The sequence below is a fragment of the Sceloporus undulatus genome, chromosome 7 (genome assembly GCF_019175285.1).
Source record: "Sceloporus undulatus isolate JIND9_A2432 ecotype Alabama chromosome 7, SceUnd_v1.1, whole genome shotgun sequence".
Classification (NCBI taxonomy): Eukaryota; Metazoa; Chordata; class Lepidosauria; order Squamata; family Phrynosomatidae; genus Sceloporus; species Sceloporus undulatus.
In genome coordinates, this window is record NC_056528.1 from 8,144,374 (window position 1) to 8,170,743 (window position 26,370).

Sequence of the window (26,370 nt, forward strand, 5' to 3'; positions counted from 1 at the left end):
CTTGATTTGCCTTTGGCCTCCCCTAATTCCCCATTCCCAAATGGGTCATCTGTAGGAAGGCTACCAAGTATTGCAAACAGAGCAGAAGCTAAACTGGGGCCATATTGCTATATATTTAGCTGGAAAAAATCCAGGATTAGTTTGCAACACTAAAGGAAAATCCATTCATATTTATAATCAGAATGCGATCAAAGTGCAACAAACATTTGGGTGGGAAACAAGAGAATGAACAAGTGTTCGGTTTTAAAAGCACCACACAGGTTTAGTAGAGATATAAAACCAGAACACATTTTGTTATCCAATTTCAGGTTTCTTAGAAGGGAATGTTGTGCTGTGTTGTGTCATTTAAAATATGAGAACTCAAACCTCATATGGAGGAAAGGGGTCTTTGGTTTCCGAAACACAAGTGAACCATGATTAAGGTTTTGTTAAGGTGAAGGATTCTGGAATGCACCGATAATAGTATCTTCCAAGTTCTTCCTATGGGATTGCAAAACACAAGTCCTTTTTTAAGCATCTTGGTACTATTGAATGGAAAGGTCTCAGGTAACTGCTTTTTCAAAATGAAAACCAAACTGACCAAGAAGCTGCCAGTCATCAGGGAAGAGAGGAGGGTTTTGAACCGGTCGTTGAAATGAAATCCCGAAGATGACAGTTCTTATGGCATCAGTCACTCCGGGAAAACAAATTATTCTCAGCCAGGCTTGTGAAGATACTTTATGTTTAATACATTTGAAAAAAATGCATATACAAAGAACTTAAGACATGGGGGGAAGCATCGGTTCAACACTAACAGGTCTACAAGAATTAAAGAGTCAGGGAAGATCAAGAAATATTAAGCTGGAGTATAATTCTGTTAAGATCCCTACTAACACTGGGGTCAGAGACCCTCGCATGATCTGCTACACTGAGCAACAACCCTAGAGGCCAGAGGCGCTATCGCATTTTGGGGTCCGTCCTCCATCAGTCCCCCAAGGTGCCAGGTTCAAACATCTTTCCCCTCCATACCTTTTTTGTATGTTCCTGAGGCACATCTGATTCCCTTTCTCTTCAAAGGGAACACTGAACCACATTTGTGACACAAGTCAGCTTCTTAAACTTCAAAACTCCCATTAACAGGTGAAGGCCATGTGGATAGATTTCAAAATAGATCAACTCATGCCGCCGATCATCAGACGCCTCTATTGCCAAGAGAAGGGGCCGGTTGTTTAATGGCTAACGTTTTCGTGTTCTTGAAAACTACAGACCGAAAAGTAGCAACTGATGGGGTGGGATTTATGTAGGGGTTTGTGTGTCTCTTTCATACACACACGCACACACACACAAAAGCTTTTGGCTGAAAACACAGACAAAGGGCTCGTTTTCGTTTCGTTCTTAGAAAGGGCAAGATAGGAAGGTCTGACCTCCTTGGAGGAAACAGAGGAAAACAGATCCAAGGCAACTTCGGAGGAGATGCAGATCAGAAAGGGGCACTACATTCCTCTTCAAAGAAGCACCAGTTTGGGGCGTTTTTCAATTCCAGAATCTGTTCCAAGGACTGAAACCTGCTCACCCTCAGACTGCAAGCCGGCCCCATAAGCCCAAAGAATCCAAGTCATGCCAGGCTAGCAGTGATGGGTCAGGGCCTGAAAATTAGTCTGTTATATAGCGGGGAGGAAATCCCCACAAGCATGCCTGAATTTTAAAAACCAAACAAAAAAATTAAACAGTCAACAAAACAAAAACCCTAGTATTGATCAGTGTTGGTTTGAAATACAATATTATTCTTTTTCTTAAAAAAGAAATTAGTTTAACCGAAGGGCAATGGAGAAGAGCACTAACATTTGCATCTCAGACAGGGGAGCGCATGGGAAGAGGGTGCGCGGCATTTGTCATTATTGCAACAAAAAAAAATAACAAATTGGGGGGAAAAATCTGAATCTTTAGTTTGATTTTGACATTGCTTTTTAGTATGACATCAACGCCAGCTTTGCAGAAGGGGCCGCGAAAAGGACGTTCATAGCAGCACACACCTGCGGCTCTTCTTCGGCTCCGGAGGCTCCAGGGCGGCCAATATCGCCTCGTCAAATACATTCTTTAGGCCTTTCTGAAAAGGGGCAAAGAGAAAGGGGCTGTCTCATTTGTCTGCGTTATTAGAAAACAAACCGTGCTTTAAGAACAACCCACACCGACCAAACGAAAACCTAGCCGCGGCAGACAGGATCCTGCTGTGAAGCAATATTCCTTGCCCAAGCGTTCTAGATACCAAACCATGTTGCAACGTTGAGCAACCCTTTCAATGCACAAAACCCAATGTGCAAAGCCACAAAAGGAGCCTGAGAACGCTTTCGGCAAACCTGAATATCAAGAAATGTGAAGTTATGTGACTCAGTTCGTTGTGTGAGGCGTGTGCATGAGGCAGTCTGCTTGAGCGTTTTGCAACCTAATGGGCAATGTACACCTCAATGTTCAAAAGGGAAGGAGAAATGACTCAAGGAAAGGAGGCTGGCGACACCAAGCAAGAATGGAGACCCCTTCAAAGCAACGCAAGCTTCTATGAGGGAGGCCCATGTTGCTAAAGCAGCGAAGGAAGCCTCAAGAGAAGCGAATGGTATAGTCCAGTATGAGAAAAAGAAAGGGCAGCCACTATAGTGTGTATACATGTTAAAACTGGTGTAAAACGAATGCAAACAGGAATAATGCTTCATCAGGCATGTATACAAACAACTAATTTTTAATTTTGAAATGTAAGATACTACAATTGTTCTGTCTTTCGCTTCCTTCGGACAACAAGAGTCAAAAAGTATGACTTGCTTAAAAAAGAAGAAGAAAGCTTTACATTTTACAACTGCAAGCTGTGAGAACGAATCAAAGTCACCCCTACTATGTTGTTGAAATTAAGACATCTGTCATATAGTAGAAGGTACACCTAACTTCCGTTCCCCCCCCAAAGAGGACCAAATACCCCACTATAGCACAAACAGCCAAAGCAACAGCAAGCCCCATTGCACAGAGGAAAACCAGCGCACCCTTCACCATTTCAGCATCACTTTGCAGGTCACCATATCGAGTACAATCGTCATGCAAATACAGTTAAACAGAGCCACAAGAGAGAGAGAAAGAGAGAGAGAAAATGAATTGCACATAACTTCTTCATTTGGCTATTTTAAAAATCTTACCACATCTCCGCTTACTTTTTTCCTCCCCTCGAATTTAACTGTTTTAAAGGCGCTCCTCAATCCTTTCATAAACTAACTCAACGCTAATGTATTAAAAAAAAATCCAGCAACCCAAGAAGCAGAAGGTTTAAAACGAGTCCGGTTCATGTTCCATAGCCATAACAAATCATAGAAGCAGTTTCCAATCCAAGATAAAAGCTAATACAGAGTTTGCTCTAAGACATTATTAAGTAAAGACACGGCTTCTTTCAGTCAGCATGGTTTTATTGGTTTTGTTGTGTGTTTGTTTTTCAACCAACTTTTCTACAGCGGCGGGAAGAGGAAGCAGCAACGAGAAAGGGGAAAAAAGAGAGAGGAAACTGTTTAGAATATACAGCATTTCCGTTTGGGTTGAGTTTCCGGAGGCTCCAGGGCAGCTAGGATAGCCTCATCAAACACATTCTTCAGACCTCTCTACAAAGACAGAGGGAAGGAGAGAAAAATAGTTGGCAGGTTAGAGGATTAGAGAGACACAAAGCAGATACAAAGAGCATTCAGGATTCAAGGTGGTCAGGCAAAGCAGATTTACTTTGTTCAATAAAGTAGATCTTGGAAGGAAAGAGGAAACAGGTAAGCTGAGCAGAGGGTTAGCAAGAGCGCTGCTTGGACAGAGGAAGCCTTCATCCCTGTCTGTGAAACGTATCACAACGCATGTCCTTCCAAAATTAAGACTTGTTAGTCAAGAGTTAAGAAGGATGTCCCTGCCTTTGTCTGTCTGTAGGTCTCCAAATGGAACCCTCTTATGAGTCTTAGTATTATTACTATCAAGTAAAGCACTTCCTGAACCAAAGTCACAAACTGTCAGCTGCCCTTGAAGCCACGTCCGTTTTATATGATGATGGCACTGGAACATGATGTACCATAGGACACCGTCTGCTGCTGGAAAAGTCAGCTGGGTTAATTTCAACGCAGGTCCTATCCCTTGACTTATAGACAAGACATGACATGAATGCATTTCGTAACAGACTGATATCATAGAAAAGTATGGGCAAAGGGAAGTCTAGCCACTGCAGCCCAGTTCTTCCTTCATTGCTCTCTAGTTCAGTCTGGTACTTCGGAGCGCAAAAGTACCTGCCTCTTCTCCATGGTTTAAGACTGAGGCCTGTTACAGACTGCCAAAATAAAGCTGCTTCGGGTGCATGCATCCTAAGAGTCCAGAAGCTGCACCAAAGCTGCACTCCAGTGCTTAGGAATGGAGTGTGGCTTTGGCGCGACCTCCGGACTCTTAGGACCCATGCGTCATTTAAACAGCATATCTCCAAAGAGACCTGAAGCAGCTTTATTTTGGCAGTCTGTAACAGGCCTGAATCCAGCCAGTAGTACTAAAGTGTAATTCATGTTGCTTCAGCTATTAAAACAGTTGAAAGAATATGACTACTAACAGCAACTCTCACAATTCCCAAGCCCCGATATTGTGGTGATCATAGCTATGATTAAAACAGGCCCTTCTTTGGGGCTGCCACAAAGTCTAGGCAAGAAAGTATTGGCGTGGCTTGCAAACCCTGATTTCAACATGAGCCCAGCAGCTTACGAACTGGTAGGTTTGGTTAGTATCCCAGCTACAATAATTAGAAGTGATAAAAGAAAGACATGCGGAAGCAGAGTGCCAGATGACTGACTGGACTAAATGCCAGGCGTACAAATGCTTCTGTCTGCAGCAGTCACATCGATGTGCAAAGCAATGATCTGAAAGAGTAGCTTCTACAAAAAGCAGCAGCATCTCTTAACAGACTGCCATTGAAAAGAACTGAGAGGTAAACATTTGCTACTAAAACTGAATGGACTGAATGGACTGAATGGACTCACCTAAATCTACTGTATTATGAACAGCTGGCCACTGACCTTATAAGTATAAGCACATAGGCCTGTTACAGACTGCCAAAATCAATCTGCTTCGGGACTCTTTGAGGTATGCTATTTAAATGATGCATGGGTCCTAAGAGTCCGGAGGTTGCGCCAAAGCCACACTCCATTCCTAAGCACTGGAGTGCAGCTTTGGGGCAGCTTCCAGATTCTTAGGATGCATGCATCATTTAAACAGCATACCTCCAAAGAGACCCGAAGCAGCTTTATTTTGGCAGTCTGTAACAGGCCTATGATTCTGAATATGTTCCATTATCTGGCTACTTTATACGCTTATCTTGCTTTGAACACAGCTTTCAGATAACCCCCTTCGTCTCTTTCAAATAAAATATACACAGATTCCTAAGTATACGAAGTTACTAATTTCCATGGGAATAATGGGAGCTTTCAATCAATACCCGCCTTTATCTATCTATCAATATCAAACTGACTTAAGGCAAAACGACTTGCCCAAACAAAAAACACACAGTTTAAGCTCAGTTTCCAATGCGCTTAGTTCCAAAACAGATATGCATAATAGCACTCTGTGCAAGGATGCAAACAAGCTAATGTAGAACTAAAAAAGGTTTTACTTTACATAAGCTTAAAATTGAGTCAGCTGCAAAGATTTAAGCAGTTAGACTGAATGAAATGGGTGTATTCAATATCTAGGAGTCTAGATGAGCCGACTATCCACTGGTGAGAAAGAGAAGGGATTTTCTATAGCCAGAGACCAAATCCCAATGTCTGTTGCAATTGTCAGTCCATTACATAAATACCAAGCCCATAATGATAGACTTCATGTACTGCATGAAGATTATAGTATTTTTCTGATGGCTTATAGTTTATAGAAAACAAATCTATTTGAACCTGAAATGTACCTATTAGAGGGTCCAAGATTCAGTGTTAAGCATCGGATGTGATATAACAGGTTTTTGTTAATTTATTTTAGTTCCAATCTTTATAAATCTTAATAAATCAAGATTTATTAAAAGAAAATAAGGTTTTTTTATTCATGTGATTATAAAGGGAATTCTCCCAATCGCTTAAAACATTATATCACATGTTTCACTGAGTTATTTTGCATTCCAAGATGCCAACATCGCTCTCAAAAACCCTCCTAGACACAACTAAAAAAACAGTCCCAACATTTTGTGTGTGTGTTTGTGTGTGTTTTTAAAAAGTACACACACACAAAAACCTGGATAGAATTTCTAGTTCCTGTAACAGAAAGCCAAAATTTCAAGCAAGGATTCTTCGTAAGATGCATTTTGCGGAGCAACAGATGGAAGCACCTTGTGGCTGCAACTCATAACTACAATCACCAAGCGATGAAGAAACCCGATGTCCAGTCTTAATGCGCAACAGATTTCATTAGGTAAGGGAATTAGCATAGAAGTGATTTTTAAAAGCCCAAAGAAATATACCCAGGCCTATTCTTGGCAGCACCTTAGTTTTAGGTCCAAACAAAAGCATGAATTTCACCCATGTTTTATTTATATCGCAGGTGCTCTCACTCCTCAAATGTTAGTAAAAATGCTGTAGGACTCACAACATACATGACTAACCAATTGCCAATAAATGCCTGTGGATGAGACATCTTCAAGTCTCCCTTGTCCTGGACAATACTGAGTCCATCCATCTAGTGTGTGTTCTTCCTCTCTTTCTGCTACCTTCTACCTTTCCTAGCATTATTGTCTTTTCTATTGAGTCATGCCTTCTCATGATGTGACCAAAGTACATGGTGGGGCCATTATTAATAATGAAAACAAACTGTGACTAAAAGGAAGTGATTATTAAATGTTCAAGTACACTACTATACATATCAGTATGTAGAGAGATCTTGTCACACCTTTGAGACCAACTGAAAGAAAGAAGTTGGCAGCATGAGCTTTCACAGACTTAAGTCTACTTCCTCAGCCGCATCTGAGGAAGCAGGCTATGAAAGCTCATGCTGCCAACTTTTAGTTAGTCTCAAAGGTGCGACAAGATCTCTTTACATACTGATTCTACAGACTAACATGGCTATATATTTGAACTATACGTATCGGTTTGTCTAAAATCGGGGGCGAATATACAGTGGACCCAAGGATAACTACTCTAAGGAAGTCAAACTTTTAAGTTAAAGTAGGAAAATGTATCCTATTCTTCCACCTTCTTCAGAGTGGGATATACAGAGTAGATAAAGGCATGTCAAATGTGCCCAACTATTCTATTAATCCTTCTTGGTATATTTATTTATTTAGGGTATTTATACCCTGCCCCTCAGCCCTAAAGGCTCTCAGAGAGACATACATACATACATACATACAGTGTGTGTGTGTGTGTGTGTGTGTGTGTGTGTGTGTGTGTGTGTGGACAGGATAGGATAGAGTTAGTCATACTACCATCTCAGGCCACAAGATAATATTATGCTTCTGATATTGACTGAGTCAGCCTTCTTTGTCATGAGAGTTCTATATATCCTTTTTAACTGAACTTCTTACACCAGAAATATCTCCTTTTACATGATCCTTGTTTGTCCTATTTACTCATTGATAAATCTGTGTTACCAACACAACTAGTTTGGTATCAGATGTGATAATAAATAGGGAATACTTGATATATTTGTACAGCATTTGAACTCACCAGTAATTTACTGCTTTCCGAGCAATCACACCAAAAAGAACTCACCCTCCATCGTGTTGAACTGTTTTCCACTACTACAAAAAGAAAGAACGGTAGTCTAGCACATCCTAAAGCGAAAAGGCCTTACCTGCGTGAGTGCAGAGCATTCCACGTATTTGACAGCCTTCAAGTCCCGCGCCAGTTTCTCAGCAGTCTCAGGAGTGATAGGCTTCTGCTTATTCTTGGCAAGTTTCTCAATTGTGGAGGGGTCATCTCTGAGATCAATCTGGGTCCCAACAAGCAAAAAGGGGGTCTTTGGACAGTGGTGAGTGATTTCAGGTACCCACTGAAGAGAGAAAAGTACAGATTATAACACAAAATCCATAGAGCAAATAAGCATGGGATATTTTATAACGTTTTAAAGAAACTGGATTTCACTTCAGAACATGCGCACCTTTTCTTTCACATTTTCAAACGAAGATGGCGAGACCACCGAGAAGCAGACCAGAAACACGTCTGTCTGGGGATAGCTGAGAGGCCGTAACCTGTCATAATCTTCCTGCCCTACAAAAAGGAAAAAGACCAGTTTCAGGTTTTGTTCAAGGGAGGAGCAGCATAGAGTCACATAATCTTTGGGAGAATTGTGCAGCTGTAACTATATGTAAAAGTATAAACCCGTAACATATATGATGCATATAGGGAGCTGGGGATGTTTCGCCTGGAGAAAAGAAGGTTAAGAGGTGATATGATAGCCCTGTTTAAATATTTGAAGGGATGTCATATAGAGGAGGGAGCGAGCTTGTTTTCTGCTGCTCCAGAGAACAGGACACAATGGAGCAATGGATGCAAGCTACAGGAAAAGAGATTCCATCTAAACATTAGGAGGAACATCCTGACAGTAAGGGCTGTTTGACAGAGGAACAAACTCCCTCGGAGTGTATTGGAGTCTCCTTCCTTGGAAGTCTTTAAGCAGAGGCTGGATGCCCATCTGTTAGGGATGCTTTGATTGAGATTTCCTGCTTGGCAGAATGGGGTTGGACTGGATAGCCCTTGTGGTCTCTTCTAACTCTATGATTCTATGATCAGCAGAGATCTTCACAAGGCATGAACACTAATTCCAAAAGTCACTTTTCTTCACTTTCACCTATCCTAATCCAATTCTCAGAGCTATGGACAAGCCAGAGAAAGCATACACTTTCTCACCAGGATACAGAAGCCCAACTGAAGATTACATCAAGAGTTTTATAGGCAGGTGAGGTAAACATTATAGAACTAAATCTAACCCTGATTCAGATCCTAATTTCAAGTCAGGAAGAAAGAGTGCTGCACCAATATCGCGGGTAGCAAGCAAGTCTGTCTCACTTCAACACAATGGAGCCAAGAACAGAATTTCTTCCCTTCCTACACATATAAAGGGGTGTGGTTGCCATACAAATAAAGCTGCCAAGCAAGTTGTCTGCCTGTGACAAGCAACAACTACTCCCTGCCAACCAGAAGACGGAAGACCAGGCCTACACCATAATCCTGCCTATTGATCTGCCACGGGCACCACTTGTGCCATGCCAATCCCCTGGTGTTTATTCCACTTGTTGAAAGCAGAGGCTAGGGCCATTAGTCACCCATGATACAATATTCAACCAGGAAGGAAATCTTAAAAAGCATCATGGAGGCTGTACAAATGGTACTTCTCTGACTAAATGCAAGAAAGGAGGAAGAGTGTCCTGAATGCAGTCAGGACAGTGTTTTTGAATTGGAAATAAAAAGTATGCACACTTGAGTCTTAACATACATTCTCAGCACTTATGAGGAACGACTCAGGGAGCTGGGGATGTTTAGCCTGGAGAAGAGAAGGTTAAGAGGGGATATGATAGCCCTGTTTAAATATTTGAAGGCATGTCATGTTGAGGAGGGAGCAAGCTTGTTCTCTGCTGCTCCAGAGAACAGGACACAATGGAGCAATGGATGCAAGCTACAGGAAAAGAGATTCCACCTCAACGTTAGGAGGAATTTCCTGATAGTAAGAGCTGTTCGACAATGGAACACACTCTTTCCTTAGAGTGTAGTGGAGTCTCCTTCCTTAGAGGTCTTTAAACAGAGGCTGGATGGCCATCTGTCAGGGATGCTTTGATTGAGATTTCCTGCATGGCAGAATGGGGTTGGACTGGATGGCCCTTGCGGTCTCTTCCAACTCTATGATTCTATGACTACATCAACTGCCCCGGCTTTGCCTCCCTTCTTATTAATTCCCTTTATTGTCTTATCTTCTCTCTCCCTCAACTGCTCTCTCATTCCCCTTACAGAAGTGTTTCTCTACCTATGTGATGTGATGGACCATAAAGTGACTTTTCCTATTTCTGGTCAGGGGCCAGTAATGTATCTGTGCCCACTGCTACAACTCTTTCTCTCTTTCCTGAAAACTCACTGCTGACCGGAAACAGCTTGTGGACTGGTTCGGTAAATGGAAAATACTACAGCATCATATTATCAACTCATTTCAAACTTTCACAAAATGGTCTGAGTTCAGAGAACTGAAAGAGAAGGAGGTGAGATAGGAGAATTACAGACTGACCACCAAGTAGCCAGTCTTTACTGGGAAAAACTAGTGGAGTGTGCAAATGCTGTAAAGCTCTTTATGTTACCCTTGACCCTGGGTGCTTCTTTAAAAATGTACCCCAGTCAAGCTGTTAATATAGTATCTTGGCAGTTTAGGTGAGCATCTAGGAATGAAAAGTCACTTGTTTCATACACACACATCCTCCAAGATGAATTAATACCAAAGGGAACTTACCTGCTGTGTCAAACAGGCCTAAGGTATATGGCTCTCCACCGATCATCACAGTTACAGCATAGTTATCGAAAACCTGGGGAGGCAATGAGAGACAAAATCAACCTTCAGACACCAAAGCAGCCTTTAAATGTGAACAACACACAGGTAAGCAAGAAGTGAAATGAAAACAGTGAGCAGAAACTTGAAATCTCCTTTTAAACCCTGCAGCTACTCCACCCTGGAAGTCAACTAACATCTCAGATTCCATTCTGAAAATCAAATGGAAGTAAATCCTGTAATTAGTTAAAATACAGCATTTTTTTCTATCTATAAGGAAAATGTATGTCTTTTTACATTAAACAAGCAATCTGGCATTTGAAAAAAGACGTGAAATTTGGAAAAGGTTCAAGTTCTGATTGAGCTTAGCATTTAAAATAATCTGTTTTTGACAAGGGATAGACCTTGAGTAAGATTTCAGCACAAGGTCTTTTTCTGCATGTTTTATCCCTTCATACTTTTACTTGCTTCTCTTTAGTCTGTAACTTGTGTCCCAGCTTTGGGGAAAGGTGATGTACAGATAAACAAAAAACAACACAACACCTGTGGTCAGAGCGAGTATTTTGTCATGCAGCTCTTGTGCTTCTAGTGAAACAAAAACTGAAATATATCACTCAGTATCAGCTGGTTGTAAAGTGAGCTGGAGTTGGGAGGCCATAAGAAACTCCAGGACCTCACCCAAAAAACAAATACTGGAGACTGGCTGGTAGTTGTTAAATAGTGTGAGGCTCAAGGAGGGGCACTATTTAAAATAATAATAATAATAATAATAATAATAATAATAATAATAATAATAGCAGCAGCCTCACCACAATCTCTTTTAGGTATAACAAAAACCTAAATGTTTCCAGAGGTTCTGGAGTAGATGCTTCTCCAATGCAGGACAAATGCTAGTGCTCTCCCAAACATTTATGTTACATGGATATAGAAGAATGGTAAAACACGGTTACAAGCCGACATAACATAGGTATGTCACTATATTGTAGAATTAAGAGGATCATAATCCCTCTTGTTATACCCCAAAAACAGGGTTTAGTTTACCCTTTACTTACCGTTGGTACATATTCAGATGGGAATTTATTTGTCGTGTAAGAAATTAGAAGACATGTTTTACCGACGGCTCCATCGCCCACAACTACACACTTAATAGTCTGCATAGTGAAGATCGGCTACTGGGTCAAGTCGAAGATTGATCTGGAAAGGAAACAAAACAAAGAGAAGGTCTCATTTATATTTTGAAAGAGGACAGTTTTTTCCCATTAAGCAGATTCAGGCACCGCAAAGCCTGAATCTGCTTAATGTCTATGACAGCTTAGGACTTAGTAGGTAAAGAGCCTGAAACAAGGAGGTCAAAGAGAGCAGAGGTTTCCCAGAAGACCTCTTTCCTTCTCTACCAAGAAACCCCAGAATATAATATGGTTCTAAGTCCTCTCCATCTATGTTTTGCTCTATCATCACTTGAAAGTCCCAGGACATTTTCTTATGAACACAAAGAGGACTTCTTAGACAAGAACTTGTAACTGAAGAGGAACCATTACCAGGAATTCATATCTAAATGTGTCATCTAGTAGAATGAAGAAAAAGTACTTATACAATTCATATTGCATAGTTTTGTCTATGAAGCAGGGATGTGGTGTACAACATTTGTCTGACCAGGAATCCAAAGTTCGAAATAAGGCTGACACTATTTGTTTCTTCTCCTTTTTTTGCTGAGCTTGGAAACTTCAGCTCATACATTTTGCATTGAGGCTACAATTCGGCTTTTGACCACAAACCCTTTCCTTCCCATTTTGTAAGCAGGCACTCAGAAGTAACCATAATATATTGACTTTAAAAACAAAGAACCCTAAAATAAGTGACTCTGCAAATTAACTACATGGGTTCAAAGCTGAAGCAACAACATTGCAAAGAATATGCCTTTTGTGGCATGCCTTTCTTGCCTGTTGGTACTGAAACCTAGGACAGACCTCTGGATGTTGCTGGACTGCAACTCCTATCAGCCATAGTCAGTACTAGAGAGGAATGATGGATGCAGCAGCCCAACAATGAGCTGAGGGCTGCATTTAACCCCATCAAGTAATGAACACTTAAAATCTGCCCTGCAATAAGGTAAAGAAGCCTATGGCACCTCAAAGATTTAAACATTTTCATGCATGTCTGTCAGAATCAATGGATGCGCGAAACATGATACAGCATTGCAGACACATGTACTACACAGGGCTTGGCATCATAAGCAATGAGGCCAGAAGGAAATTAAATGCACCATGTATTGACAGTGACAATTACATTACTAGTTTCTGTTGGTTGGTTTTGCTACAGAGGACTAACATAGCTACTGCTTTACTACCTCGCGAATAAAATGGCAAGTGATCTAACACTAGTACCTCTCTAAAATTGTTCTCAATGAGTTTCCAGTTATGAAAGACGGACTTGATACGGCTGTTCTTATGTCTGTGACAGACGTTTAATGCTCTGTTCTATAGGTGAAGTTGCATACACCCAAACGCACCAGCCTATCCCCTTCCTATTCCTCTTAATAAATCCTGAGTTTCGCAGCCAGAGGTCTAGAGTCTTCAAAGCACAGCTCTTCCTTTTGCCAAGAGTTACGCACCAACATGTTGAGGTCCAAACTTCCTCCTACTGTCAGGGTGTGTTCTCCTCTGTGTCACTGTACTTTGCCATGGTTGATTTCTCTTTCTGTTTGCCAATAGACCTCTGGCAGAAGCACACCAAGGAATTAGCCCTGAGAAAGCATTACAAACCGCTGGGGGATATGGCAAGACGGTATTGACCTAACCTGCCCTTAAGAAATCAACTAACACTTTTACTAGAAGTCCTAATACTTGTCTCCATTTCTCCTGACCTCTAGGAAAATTTCATCAGATCTGTTGTTGTTTTACAGCAATGGTTCCCAAACTCTGGTGTTCCAGGTGTTTTGGACTTCCACACCCAGAAGCCCCAGCTACCTTGGTCAACAGTCAGGAATGCTGGGAGCTGAAGTCCAAAACACCTGGACTTCGAACAAGCCTCAAAGTAACTACTACACGATGTATTCTCAGCAGAATTCAGATGCTCTTCCACTCCACAAGTGCCACAACTTGTAAGATGCTTCTGAAAGCATCAATGAACAGGAGTACTTTAGTACTTCACAATTCACAACACAAAACACCAAGCACACAAGGGTTACGTCTAACACCCTTACCTCTAACAATCCCTAAATCAGAGAACAGCCTAAAATAAGTCTCCGTTGAAAGATTTGCACAGTAGTGTGGCTTATCTAAAAGCCATCAAAACTGATTTAAAATGGGTTTCTCATTCTGTGTTGCAGACACTTCCAAGAGCCAACGTATGGGATTACATTCAAAGACATAGCCATGTTAGTCTGTAAAATCAGTATGTAGAGAGATCCTGTGGCACCTTTGAGACTCGCTGAAAGAAAGAAGTTGGCAGCAGGAGCTTTAGAAAACTTAAGTCTACTTCCTCAGATGTTTTAATGGAGTGGAAGCCAGGGATGTGAGAATGCCAATTCAAATTCAAAATCCTTCATGTACGGAAATGAAATAGCAAGTCCAGTTTGTGATTACAGGCTGCTATAATCAGCAAAACTAATCACGGCTTTGTACAAAATGCCTAAGAGAACTGCTGAGCATTTGGGGGGAGCGATTTCAGTAATGAAGCTAAGAGGTCTCTTGCACAGCAGCCAAAGATACACAAATGAATGTGCCGGCTTGCGACAAGTAAGTACCTCTTTTCCTTTGGCTAAAGCACAATATCAAGGAGAATGTGTTATTCTTCTGTGGCTAGAGACATGAGAGACCGCTTTCCACGATGGAAGAATGATGTTAGAAATGCAAGGCATAAGAAACGCAGGGGCTCTCTGCAATGCTCCATCTGAGAGACATTCAAAAGATGCAAGATCGGGATGGGTTTCCTTTCCTCTCTTCTCCGGTGGAGAAGCACTCCCATCTCTATCCATAGCTGTGTGAGGTTCTGAATAAGACCTAATGTCAGAAGTCTCATACACTTATACTGGAGGAAGGCTGAATCAGGGCAAGAACAATCCCCAATTGTCCATGTAAGCCTGTTTTAGGAGAACTTCCCAGCATCCCGGTTTACTAGCACCAACTCAAACTGGGTCAATGACTTAACTCTATAAAGTAGATCAGTAGGCAACTGTGACACTAGTAAAACACATCAGTTAATGTACAGTTTCATTGTATTAAACATTCTCATACATATGAGATAAGGTCGCATGGGTCTTTCTCATTAAGATTGGATTAATGAGGTTTGCTTTAAGACACAGATAAGGGATATGTGACCCTCCAAATGTTGATTCCCATTATGCCTCACCAGCAGCCAGGCTGCCACAGGATGATGGGAACTGGAATCCAACGTCTGAAGAGGATTCAGGGGCCTTTGCTTTAACCAACTTCAAAACAAGAGGATTAGGAAACAGAACACTTGTAAACTCTCCCAGAAAGAGATGTATATGCGAGTAGACCATTCCCTCGCAGATTCAGTCTCAAATAAGATACGACTCTAATCAATCAGGTCAATGTCTTCCCAAGGGATACTGTTCACAAAGGAAGACATGATGCCATATTATGTATTCACCCCACCTTTCAGGGTGTTCTGGCCTTTAAATGGATGGAGTACCTGGGGGTCTCTTCCAACTCTACGATTCTATGATTCAATCAGTCACTTTACTAGGTAGAGGAGTAGGCATAGGCATGATACTCAAAGTAGCCCATATACATATATTCACTTGTCCCTTCACGTTTGCTGGGGTTAGGGGAACAGGACCCCCGTGAATGTGGGAAAACCGCAAATAACAAAAACACTATCTTTTTACCTGGCAGAACCCCTCTCTAGGGATCCCTAGGTCCTCCAGTGCAACTCTGTGGTCAGCATCTGCCAGACACTGACCATAGGATTGTGCTGGAGGAGCTACAAAGGCCTAGAGGAGTGTTTGCTCTAGGAATCTCTAGGTCAGGGATGGTGAACCTATGGCATGCGTGCCAGAGGTGGCACTCAGAGCCCTCTCTGTGGGCACATGTGCCGTCGCCCCAGCACAGAGTTTGTCAGAGTTTGTTACTAGAAAGCCAGAGGGACATGGCACTTTGCAATAAATAAGTGGGTTTGGGGTTGCAATTTGGGCACTCGGTCTGTAAAAGGTTCACCATCACTGCTCTAGGTCCTTCAGTGCACCTTTTAGTTTAAGTTGACCACAGAGTTATAGAATCATAGAATCCTAGAGTTGGAAGAGACCTCAAGGGCCATCCAGTCCAATCCCATTCTGCCATGCAGGAACTCTCAATCAAAGCATCCCTGACAGATGGCCATCCAGCCTCTGCTTAAAGACCTCCAAGGAAGGAGACTCTACTAAAATCTCCAAGGAAGGAGCGTGTTCCACTGTCAAACAGCCCTTACTCTCAGGATGTTCCTCCTAATGTTGAGCTGGAATCTCTTTTCCTGGAGCTTGCATCCATTGCTCTGGGTCCTAGTCTCTGGAGCAGCAGAAAACAAGCTTGCTCCCTCCTCAATATGACATCCCTTCAAGTATTTAAACAGAGCTATCATATCACCTCTTAACCTTCTCTTCTCCAGGCTAAACATCCCCAGCTCCCTAAGTCCTTCCTCATAGGGCTTCATGGTTTCCAGACCCCTCACCATTTTAGTCTCCCTCCTTTGGACACATGGCTCCAGTTTCTCAATGTTCTTTTTGAATTGTTTTGCCCAGAACTGGACACAATATTATTCCAGGTGGGGCCTGACCAGAGCAGAATACAGTGGCACTATTACTTCTAGATCAAGACATTATACTTTTATTGATGCAGCCTAAAATTGCATTGGCCTTGTTAGCTGCCGCATCACACTGTTGCTGGAGGACCTAGATATTCCTAGAGAGAACATATTAATAAAATCTGTGAATAATCAAATCCGCAAAAGTCTAAGCTGCGAACATGGAGGGATGAGTGTATTAACTTACTGCAGTCCTAACAACACTGTGAAGTAGGCCAGTAGTATCACTCCTCCCCTGCATCACTGATGGGAGAGGTAAGAAGCCGGAGCTGCCCATCAAAGCCAACCTGGGAGCTCCTGGCCACAAGTAATGCTTCCAAATGTGAGAGAAGAGACTTGTGGACCAGGATTCCAGCCTCTCTGCCACTCTCACAAAAAGGATTCCCACAAGGATGATAGCATTATGAGTTTCGTATTGCAAGCCGAGGGCGTAAGCAGCATTGCGTTGGGGCAAGTTGGAGCGAAACGGGTTCCATTTCAGCCCCGTTCCGTATCAGGTTGTAACTACTCTCACTCATGGATTTACAATCGCTTCAGAAAGGACCCAACCACTTTAGCCTGACCGTTTACCATGCGCGGCACACATTTAAAGCTGTTGTAATCTTAATTAAAAGACCGTTGCGATTAACTCCTTCCTCCGCTGTAGTCTGTACATGTAACTGGAACAAGCCTGCGCTCTTCCTCCATTTATTCCAGCCTCCACAAATCTACAACGCTATATAAATAATGCATAATAATAATAATAATAATAATAATAATAATAATAATAATAATAACAACCTTCTTGTCTCTTCTGGACTGACTCTAAGCCTTTCTGAGAGAGCTGTCCTCTGCCTCACTCCATTTCACCTCTCTATTTAAACCAGAAGCCTATCTTGGGCAGTGGCTGTATGCGCCACGGAGCACTGACCCACATAGGACAACTCCCATGCTTCCCTCCTCTGCTTTGACTGCTCCTGCGGCAGAAAAGCAGGGTATAAATAAAAGTGTTATTATTTGATTTATTATTATTTACCGTGTCCTAATACACTGAAATGTTCCTGGCTTGTCATAGAACCATAGAGTTGGAGGAGACCGCAAGGGCCATTCTGCCATGCAGGAACTCTCAATCAAAACATCCCCATTGACAGATGGCCATCCAGCCTCTGCTTAAAGACCTCTAAGGAAGGAGACTCGACCATACGCCAAGGGAGCCCTTACTGTCTGTCGTCCTGCCCATCCCTCTTCAGACTTGGAAAACACCTCTCCCCTTCCTTTCTCTCGCTCCCTCTCTCTTCCTGTCTCCTCCCTGACAAGCTGTCGCAGGCGGGAGCATGAGTGCACACAGTGCGCAGGGGCCTGGGACTGTCACGCCCAGCGCAGAGAGGAAGTGGAGGATGGGAGCGCGAAACAAGAGGCGGCGCCTCCTCCTTCCTTCCTTCCATCCCCAGCAACCATGGACCCTGGGCACAGAGAGAAAGAAACACACACACACACACCACACACTGCATGCAACCGAGATGCTTCCTATTTTGCCCTCCATGCCTCTGAGCCCGTCCTAAAATAAGTCAACTTAGCCAATCCCCCTTTTCTTTAAACGCATATATGTGTGTGGGTACATAAACAATCAAATATATATATATATATATATATACACACACACACACACACACACACACACTTGTCCCTCTATATTCGCTAGGGTTAGGGGCACAAGACCCCATGAACATGGAAAAACCGCAAATAACAAAAACACCATGTTTTTACCTGAGAGGACATCTCTCTAGGAATCTCTAGGTCCTCCATGCGCAACTCTGTAGTCAATGTCTGACAGACACTGAGCATAGAACTGCGCTGGAGGAGCTACAAAGGCCTAGTAGAGTATCCTCTCTAGGAATTTCTGGCTCTTTCAGTGCAACTTTTAGTCAAAGTTGACCACAGAGTTGCATCTGTGAATAATCAAATCCACAAATACCAAAGTCGCAAATATGGAGGGATGACTGTGTGTGTGTGTGTGTGTGTGTGTGTGTATACACACACACACACACACACGGAAGGTCAGGATGGTGCAGCGGTTTGAGTGCAGGACTGCAACCTCAATAGATGTAGTCACACTTTGGGTCAAGTTGCACACTCTCAGCCCAAGACAAATGTGTAACAGGGCCACCATAAGTCAGAAAGACTTTCTATAGAGATACATGTACACAAACACATACCTATGGAAGTGTAGCATGGTGTGGCGTTTTGAGTGCTGGGCTACAACTCAGGGTTCAAACAGCCGCTAGAACATAAAAACCCACTGGGTGACCTTGACAAAGTCACATTCTCTCAGCCTCACAGGATAGCATATATATATGTGTGTGTGTGTGTATCACACATATACAATCAATACATGCATATTGTTGTTGTGTGTCTCCATGTCATTTTGGCTTATGGCAACCCTAAGGCCATGATAGGGGTTCAAGAGGTGCTCTTGGCCCATCTTTCCCCTCCCCATACACACACACACACAAATAGATAGAGAGAGAGAGAGAGAGAGAGAGGATGCTAGAGTTGGAAGAGACCCCAAGGGCCATCTAGTCCTACCCCATTCTGCCATGGAGAGAAGCATCATCAAAGCACTCCCAAAACATAGCCATCCAAGTCTGTTTCAAAACCTCTAAAGGAGGGGTTTTTTCATATATACGTGTGCATACACACACACACACACACACATATATATATATACATGCATGTTGTTCTTGTTTGACTCCAAGTCATTTTTGACTTATGGGAACCCTAAGGCAAATCCTGGCAAGTTTGTGGGGGGGGGGGGGGGGTCTGAGATACATATAGACTCATAACCACACACACACACACATATATATACACACACACAGGTAAACACACACATATATGTGCAGACACACACATAAACTCATATGCACACACATACATATATATATATATATACAGAGAGCGAAAAAGAGATGCTCATATGCACAGATACACACTCATATATATATATACATCTATATATACACATAGAGAGAGAGACTCACATGTATACAGATACCCACACACACAGATGCATATATATAAATACACACACATGGATATATAGTCGCACACGCGCACACACACGTATATATATATACACTGTATGTATATATACTCATATGCACACAGATATATATACACACATACAGACACACACACACACATATCAATAAATAAATATGGACATATCCATACGCACACATACACATAAATATCATATATATATGTATTTATATATATATATATATATATATATACACACACCCACACTCATATGCAGAGACCCACACACACACATATATACAGTATATACATATATATACACACACATACATAGTCACTCACATATATGCAGACATATATATATATATATATACACACATACAGACATATATAAATATTGACATACATATATATATATACACACATACATATATCATATATATATATATATACTCATATGCACAGACATACACACACACATATATATACACACACTACATATACACTGTACTCCTATTGTCAGACATGTATAGACACACACACACATATATATATACATACAGAGACATATATCTATACTGTATATCTATATCTACAGATCTGTCTGTCTCTTTCTTTCTCCATCTCTCTCTCTCCTCCTGAAACCCAAAGCGAGGAGGGCCTTCCCTTCCAAAGGAGAGGAGCGAGGCAGAGAGAGAGAGAGCGAACCACGAAGGCCTCTCCCCCGCGAAGGCCCAGCCAAACCCTAAGTCCCTGGCAGAGCCGGGCCTTGCTCCGACCCCCGAAGGCGGCGCCCGGGAAGCCCTGCCGCCACTTCCCCTCCGGCGCCTCAGGGGCGCTTCGGAAGGAAGGCCTCCTCCCGAGGGACCAGGCCTCACCTTCTCCTCTTCCTTCCTTCTTTTCGGAGCCTCTGCTCTTCTGCTTCTCGTCCGCCGGGCGTTGGCAGCTCGCTCCGGGGTCTCCTCCACTCGGCAGCAAGGGCAGACGTCGATACGTACGTGCGCGGTTACGTCATCGCGCTCCCTGCAAAGGCGGGGCTTTTTCCCCTTGCAACGGAGGGAGGGTCCGCCCATAAAGGGAACAGCCGCTCTGGCCCCGCCCACGCGGCACTTCCCTCAATAGGGCTCCCTCCCTCCCTCCCTCCCCTTCAGGGTGGAAAGAGTCATTCATTCATTCATTTATTTATTCATTCATTTATTTTGCTTCATTCCTTTTTTTTAAATTAAATATTATTTTCATACTGGGGTTTTTTCTTTTTGTCCTTCGACTATCTGCTCCTGTTTTGCATTCATGCTTTAATACTAGCAATGTTTTATTATTATTATTATTATTATTATTATTACTATTACATATGGTTTTTAAATCTTATTTTAAATCTATCCCTGTTTTTAATTTCTATTTCAATATTAATAATATTTTATTATTATTATTATTATTATTAATTTTTGTAATCCATATTTTTAAATCTTATTTTAAAACTATTCCTGTTTTTAACTTCTACTTTAACATTACCAATATTTTATTATTATTATTATTATTATTATTATTAATTTTTGTAATCCACATTTTTTAAATCTTATTTTAAATCTTAAAAATTTAAAATCATTATTAATATTATTATTTATTTATTTATTTATACTGAGTGATTTTTTGTTCTTCAAAGGCTTTCCTTTCTATTATCCATTAACTAACTATTCCTGTTTTTAACTTGTATTAACAATATTTTAATATTATTATTAATTTTTGTAATCAGTTTTTTAAATCTTAAAAATTTAAAATCAATGCTACTACTAATAATAAATCAATATTATCAATTTTATTTATTTATTTATTTATACTGGGTTTTTCTCCTTCAAAGCCTTTCCCTTCTTTTTTTTCCCATTAACTATCTATTCTTCTTTTTAATTTATGTTTTAATACTAGCAATACTTTATTATTATTATTATTATTATTATTTGTAATTCATGTTTTTCAAATCTTAACAAATTAAAATCTATTATCATTATTATTATTATTATAGTGCCATAAATTTGCATGGCACCGTACAGAATCTGTCAAAACAACATACAACCTATACTCTAAAAGTCATAAAATATGAATATATATTCTTAATTACAGTAAACCACCGTGAATCCCATAGGTTTCCCTTGTTGTTGGTTTTGCATGGACCTAATACCAGGCATGACTAATATTCAGGCATAAGGAGAATCAATTTATTAATTATTCCATATCGGCAGATCTTAGGGCATGGGATACGATCAAAGAAACCATGGAATCATAAATCTGGAAGAGATCCCAAGTGCCATCCGAATGCTGTCCAACTCCTTTATTCTGCCATGCAGGAACTCTCAATCAAACCACTCCTGACAGATAGCCATCCAGTCTCTGTTTAAAGACCTCCAAGGAAGGAGACTCCACTATTCTTAGGGAGCGTCTTCCAATGTCACTGTCACTAAAACCCCTTTTTAAAATCATTGTAAACCCGCTGTCCAAGACACTGACGATTTCGCTAGGACCAAAGTGCTTGGGGGGAAAAAACAGTCACATTTAACCTGACACCGAAAGACACCGTCAGGCTTTCACAGGAGGAAGATGAAGCCCCAAAAGCCCTCTCTAACATCCCCCACGAAATGCTCCAGACAGTGGCGCATCATGCTCCCCTCTACCTGCAAAGGCATATATAGGAAGCTGGAGTTCAGCATCATATCCAAGATCTATGGATGGGAATAACTAAAATCCCTGCTATGTTCTCTGTGGATAATCCAGTTTAATGTAGAGGAAATGTAAGCAATTTGGTGCCCTCCAGATGTTTAGGACTGCAAAACCCATCAGTCTCAGGGAAAATGGGCAAAGGCAAGGAAGTATGAGAGCTGTGGTTCAAATCAACTAGTCAGCCCTCTGTATCCACAGATTCAAGTATCCACAGCTTGAAAATATTCATTCATATATATATATATATATATATATATATATATATCCCAAAAGCAACCCTTGATTTTGCCAATTTATATAAGGGACACCATTTTACTATGCCATTGTATTTAATGGGACTTGAGCATCTATGGATCTTGGTACCAAACCCCAGCGGATACCAATGGGATTTAGTAGATGTCAGGCCACTTTTGGGTTACAACTGCAGGCTAGAGGAGCCCAAGCTTTTGGGTTTCTGGAGAAACAAATCCTCTCTCAGCCACAAAGGAGACTTTAAGATGAGCTGATATCTCTAAACCCAACCCACCTCACAGGGCTACTGTGGAGATAAGATAAAGGAAGGAGAAATGAATCGTAATGGGACCATGAGTCATTTGGAAAAAAGGCCAAAAATGTATGCAATTAGCAATAATGCAATCTTCTGAAGTTTGCTGAACAAGGGAGAAGTATTTAGGATTAGAGTCTCAAAAGAAAGGAGAGAAAAGAAATAAAGCTCAGCTTGGTTTACTCTGTGGGGACCTTCAAAAACAGAGGATGCCCCTTTTCTTTCTGGATTGTGCCTAAGGTTCATAACATAACTGCAAACCCTAAAGCCAGGTTCGTTCAAAGCAGATGCAGTTCAGACATTAGGAGCCGTCCAAAGGTTTCCGGAAGGCAATCATAAAAGCCAAAGGAGCCCTCGTTTCAGTCTTGTCATTTCATTTTCTTTCTTCTGGTGGGAATAGAGTTGCAAGGAGAAGGGACAAAGATGGCATCACCTTCCACAAAGTGCTCCGCGCATGCGCAGTTTACATGGTCAGGCCCCGGAAGTTGGGTTCACTGCAGGGGGGCAAGGCGGCCTGCTGGTTCAGCAACTTCTCCAAGACGTTCAACTCTGCGTCGCGCTTCTCGATGTCGTCCGAAGGAGTCCAGGACATGTCATGCTGCAGCTTGAACGCACCGAGGAACTCGCTTGGGCAGCTGGCCCCCCATTCCTGTAGGCAAGAGGAAAGACAGATCAAGTATCCATAATGCTTGCAGCAAAGCTTGGCATGGTTACTGTTTCGGACCAATGCTCCCAGAAGTCCGCACACTAGCATGGCGCTGATGGATACGGGGAATTCTTTTGTGTGCCTTCAAGTCGTTTCCCACTTATGCCGACCCTATTACAGGGTTTTCTTGGCAAGATTTCTTCGGGGTATTTTTTTTGCCAGGGTCATCCCCTGAGACTGAGAGAGTGTGACTTGCCCAATGTCACCCAGTGGGTTTCATGGCTGAGCTTGGATTCAAACTCAGGTCTCCAAAGTCATACAGTGCTCAAACCACTACGCTATGCTGGCTCTCAGCTGGGAGCTGTAATGCATATCGTAATGCATACCTTTCCCAACACTGGCTGGAAGAAACTGTAGCTCTACAACACTGATGGCGCATGGAAACATCAGTGAACTATGCACACAATATTTGTCTACAAAACTCTGGTAGATCATAGAGTTGGAAGAGACGCCAAGGGCCATCCAGTCCAACCCCATTCTGCCATGCAGAAACTCACAATCAAAACATCCCCAACAGATGGCCATCCAGCTTCTGTTTAAAGACCTCCAAGGGAGGAGACTCCACAATCCTTTTTGAATTGTGGTGCCCAAAACTGGGCACAATATCCTAGATGGGGCCTGATCAGAGCAGAATAGTGGCACTATTACTTCCCTTGATCTAGACACTAGACCTTTATTGATGCAGCCTAAAATCGCATTGGCCTTGTTAGCTGCCGCATTGCACTGTTCATTCATGTTCAACTTATGGTCTACTTGGACTCCTAGATCCCTTTCACATGTAGAAGACTTTCCTTAAGCCAGGTGTCCCCCATAATCCTATATCTGTGCATTTTATTTTTCTGCCCTAAGTGCAGTACCTTACATTTCTCCGTGTTGAATTTCATTTTGTTAGCTTTGGCCCAGCTTTCTAGTCTATTCAAGTCATTTTGAATCTTGATCCTATCCTCTGGAGAATTAGCTACTCCTCCTAATTTGGTGTCATCTGCAACTTTGATAAGTATGCCTCCAATTCTTTCATCCAAGTCATTGATGAAGATGTTGCATAGATTTCAGGTCACCCACCCTAACTCTTTGGCCAAAGGCCTTCACACTTGCCCGTTTCGGTTTACACTGCTGGGAAAACCTATACACAGATCCACTGCTCAGCATCACAAGCATCTAAGCCGAGGGTGGAAACTGCGGCTGCTGCCACGCTGCAGAATTAATGCAGTTTGTGAATGTTTTAACTGCCACGGCTCCATGCTATGGAACCCTGGGATTTGTTGTTTGTTGTGGATCCAGCACACACTGACAGAGAAGGCTAAACATATCACAAAACTACAAATCTCAGGATTTCATAGCATGGCAGCTAAAGAGGTGTCCAACTGCCTTTACTCTGCAATGGAGATGCAGCCTGTGAAGGACCTCAGCCCAGTCCCACTGCCGTCCTTCCCTGTGACTAAATTACAAGAGAGGGAACATTTTGGGACCTTTGGCGAAAGCATGGAAAAGTAGCGCTGGCCGTTTCCCCGCTTGTACAGGTAATAGACGTTGCCCGGCTTCTTCACAAAGTTGCAGGCCACATGGTGCAGATCGGCGTCTCGGCTCGCCTCCTCCAGGACCTAAAAAACACCAGAGACAAGGCTGAGACTGCTCTCCTGCTGCTTGGCAGAGAAAATGAATAAGGGGACAACCTGACTTGGACTACATATCCCTTAGGGTAGGGAACTACAGAAGGATCAGGACCATGCCCACCCTCTATTTCATCCACTAGTGGGCCAGAGATCAAAAAAAGTTTGCTTCCAATTTCCCAAAAATGCAGTTTTAGGCAAAATGTGGTGTAGGAAGAGGATCCCTAGAAACATTTCATAGAATCATAGGCCCGTTACAGACCGCCCAAAAGGGGCAGTCTTGGGCCGCTGCTGTTTGCTCCATGAGGGAGCCGCAGCAGCCAAACTGCGCGACTCCCTCACAGAGCAAAAAAGGAGCACGCAAATCGCGCTCCTTCCAGGAACCCGGAAGAGACGTCGCAAGTGCCAAAGCGCGCACTTGCGATGTCTCTTTTGGGTTTGGACGTGCGGACGCAGAGCATTCGCTACGTCAAGATGGCGGCGCCCATCTGTATAGGGCGCCGCTATCTTGACGTATCAGTTACGCACGAGGGGCAAGGCGCGTCCGGAAGCGCTGCCCCTCGCACATAATTGCAGCGCAAGGACGGCGCCTCTTAGGCCCGTCTGTAACGCGCCATAGTTGGAAGAGACCACAAGAACCATCCAGTCCAACCCCTGCCATGCAGGAGCTTTCAATCAATGCATCCCAACAGATGACCATCCAGCCTCTGTTTGGAAACCTCCAAAGAAGGAGACTCCATCACTCTCCAATGCAACATATTTCACTGTGGAACAGCTTTTACTCTCAGGAAGTTTCTCCTTATGTCGAGGCGGAATCTCTTTTCCTGTAGCTTGCATCCATTGCTCCGGGTCCTCTTCTCTGAAGCAGCAGAAAACAAGCTTGCTCCATCCTCTATATGACATCCCTGTCTCATAGTCCACATAACTCCCATTTGATCTGTGTGAAAGAAGGCAAACCTGCAGGACCACCAAGCCCAGCATGCCTTACTAGAATGAGATTCGGACAATGGAGACACCGCTTGCCTGTACCATCAAATGAAGATGCAAGAGAAGGTGCTACACTGAGGGTCAGAGAAGAAGGGTTTGGTCTTCAATTTTCCCCCTGAAAGGGGAAATCTCTCTGCTGGGGCCATGTCCTGTTTCAGAACTACACATTCCACCACAGTTACAGGTTTCCACAACACCAGAACAGGATTACCTTCTTGGCTTGCTCTTGCAAGTACCGGATTTGTTCCGCTATGACGGTCAACCTGTTGCACGCATTTGCTCTAACAAAATCGTCAGCCTGGAAGAGGAAAATGGAAATTACTGTACTGGCCAGGAGGATAGGATATAGGTGTCTGTTTCAGTTCAGTCTATATATTGACATATTTATCTTCTTAAGCTGTGCTTCAGGTTGTATTTCAATTGTGCTTCCGTCAGGACCTTGTTGCAAGATGTCGAGATATAATTAGATAGATAGATAGATAGATAGATAGATAGATAGATAGATAGATAGATAGATA

The 26,370-nt window shown here is 42.4% G+C and overlaps 2 protein-coding genes across 3 annotated transcripts in view; both read right to left on the reverse strand.

The window, feature by feature from the left end:
• Nucleotides 1-704: 704 nt before the first annotated feature.
• CDC42 (cell division cycle 42) lies at nucleotides 705-20,325 on the reverse strand. Of its 2 annotated transcripts, none has more exons than XM_042479096.1 (6): nucleotides 20,172-20,325; nucleotides 11,523-11,664; nucleotides 10,435-10,507; nucleotides 8,101-8,210; nucleotides 7,795-7,992; nucleotides 705-2,086 (listed from the first exon to the last, which is right to left on the reverse strand). In XM_042479096.1, exons 2-6 carry the CDS (start codon nucleotides 11,625-11,627, stop codon nucleotides 1,997-1,999), a joined length of 576 nt encoding a protein of 191 aa, XP_042335030.1. In that variant the 5' UTR covers nucleotides 11,628-11,664; nucleotides 20,172-20,325; the 3' UTR covers nucleotides 705-1,996. The 2 variants fall into 2 exon arrangements, with proteins under 2 accessions (XP_042335030.1, XP_042335031.1); XM_042479097.1 differs by lacking the exon at nucleotides 705-2,086 and adding an exon at nucleotides 2,698-3,611.
• Nucleotides 20,326-22,712: 2,387 nt separating this feature from the next.
• Nucleotides 22,713-26,370, reverse strand: part of C7H1orf50 (chromosome 7 C1orf50 homolog) — a 5,817-nt gene continuing 2,159 nt past the window's right edge. Inside the window, exons 2-4 of the mRNA XM_042480513.1 lie at nucleotides 26,064-26,150; nucleotides 24,725-24,856; nucleotides 22,713-23,198 (exon numbers count right to left, since the gene is read on the reverse strand). Coding sequence (XP_042336447.1) covers nucleotides 23,013-23,198; nucleotides 24,725-24,856; nucleotides 26,064-26,150 — 405 coding nt within the window. The 3' untranslated portion in view covers nucleotides 22,713-23,012. The remainder of the gene's footprint in view (nucleotides 23,199-24,724; nucleotides 24,857-26,063; nucleotides 26,151-26,370) is intronic.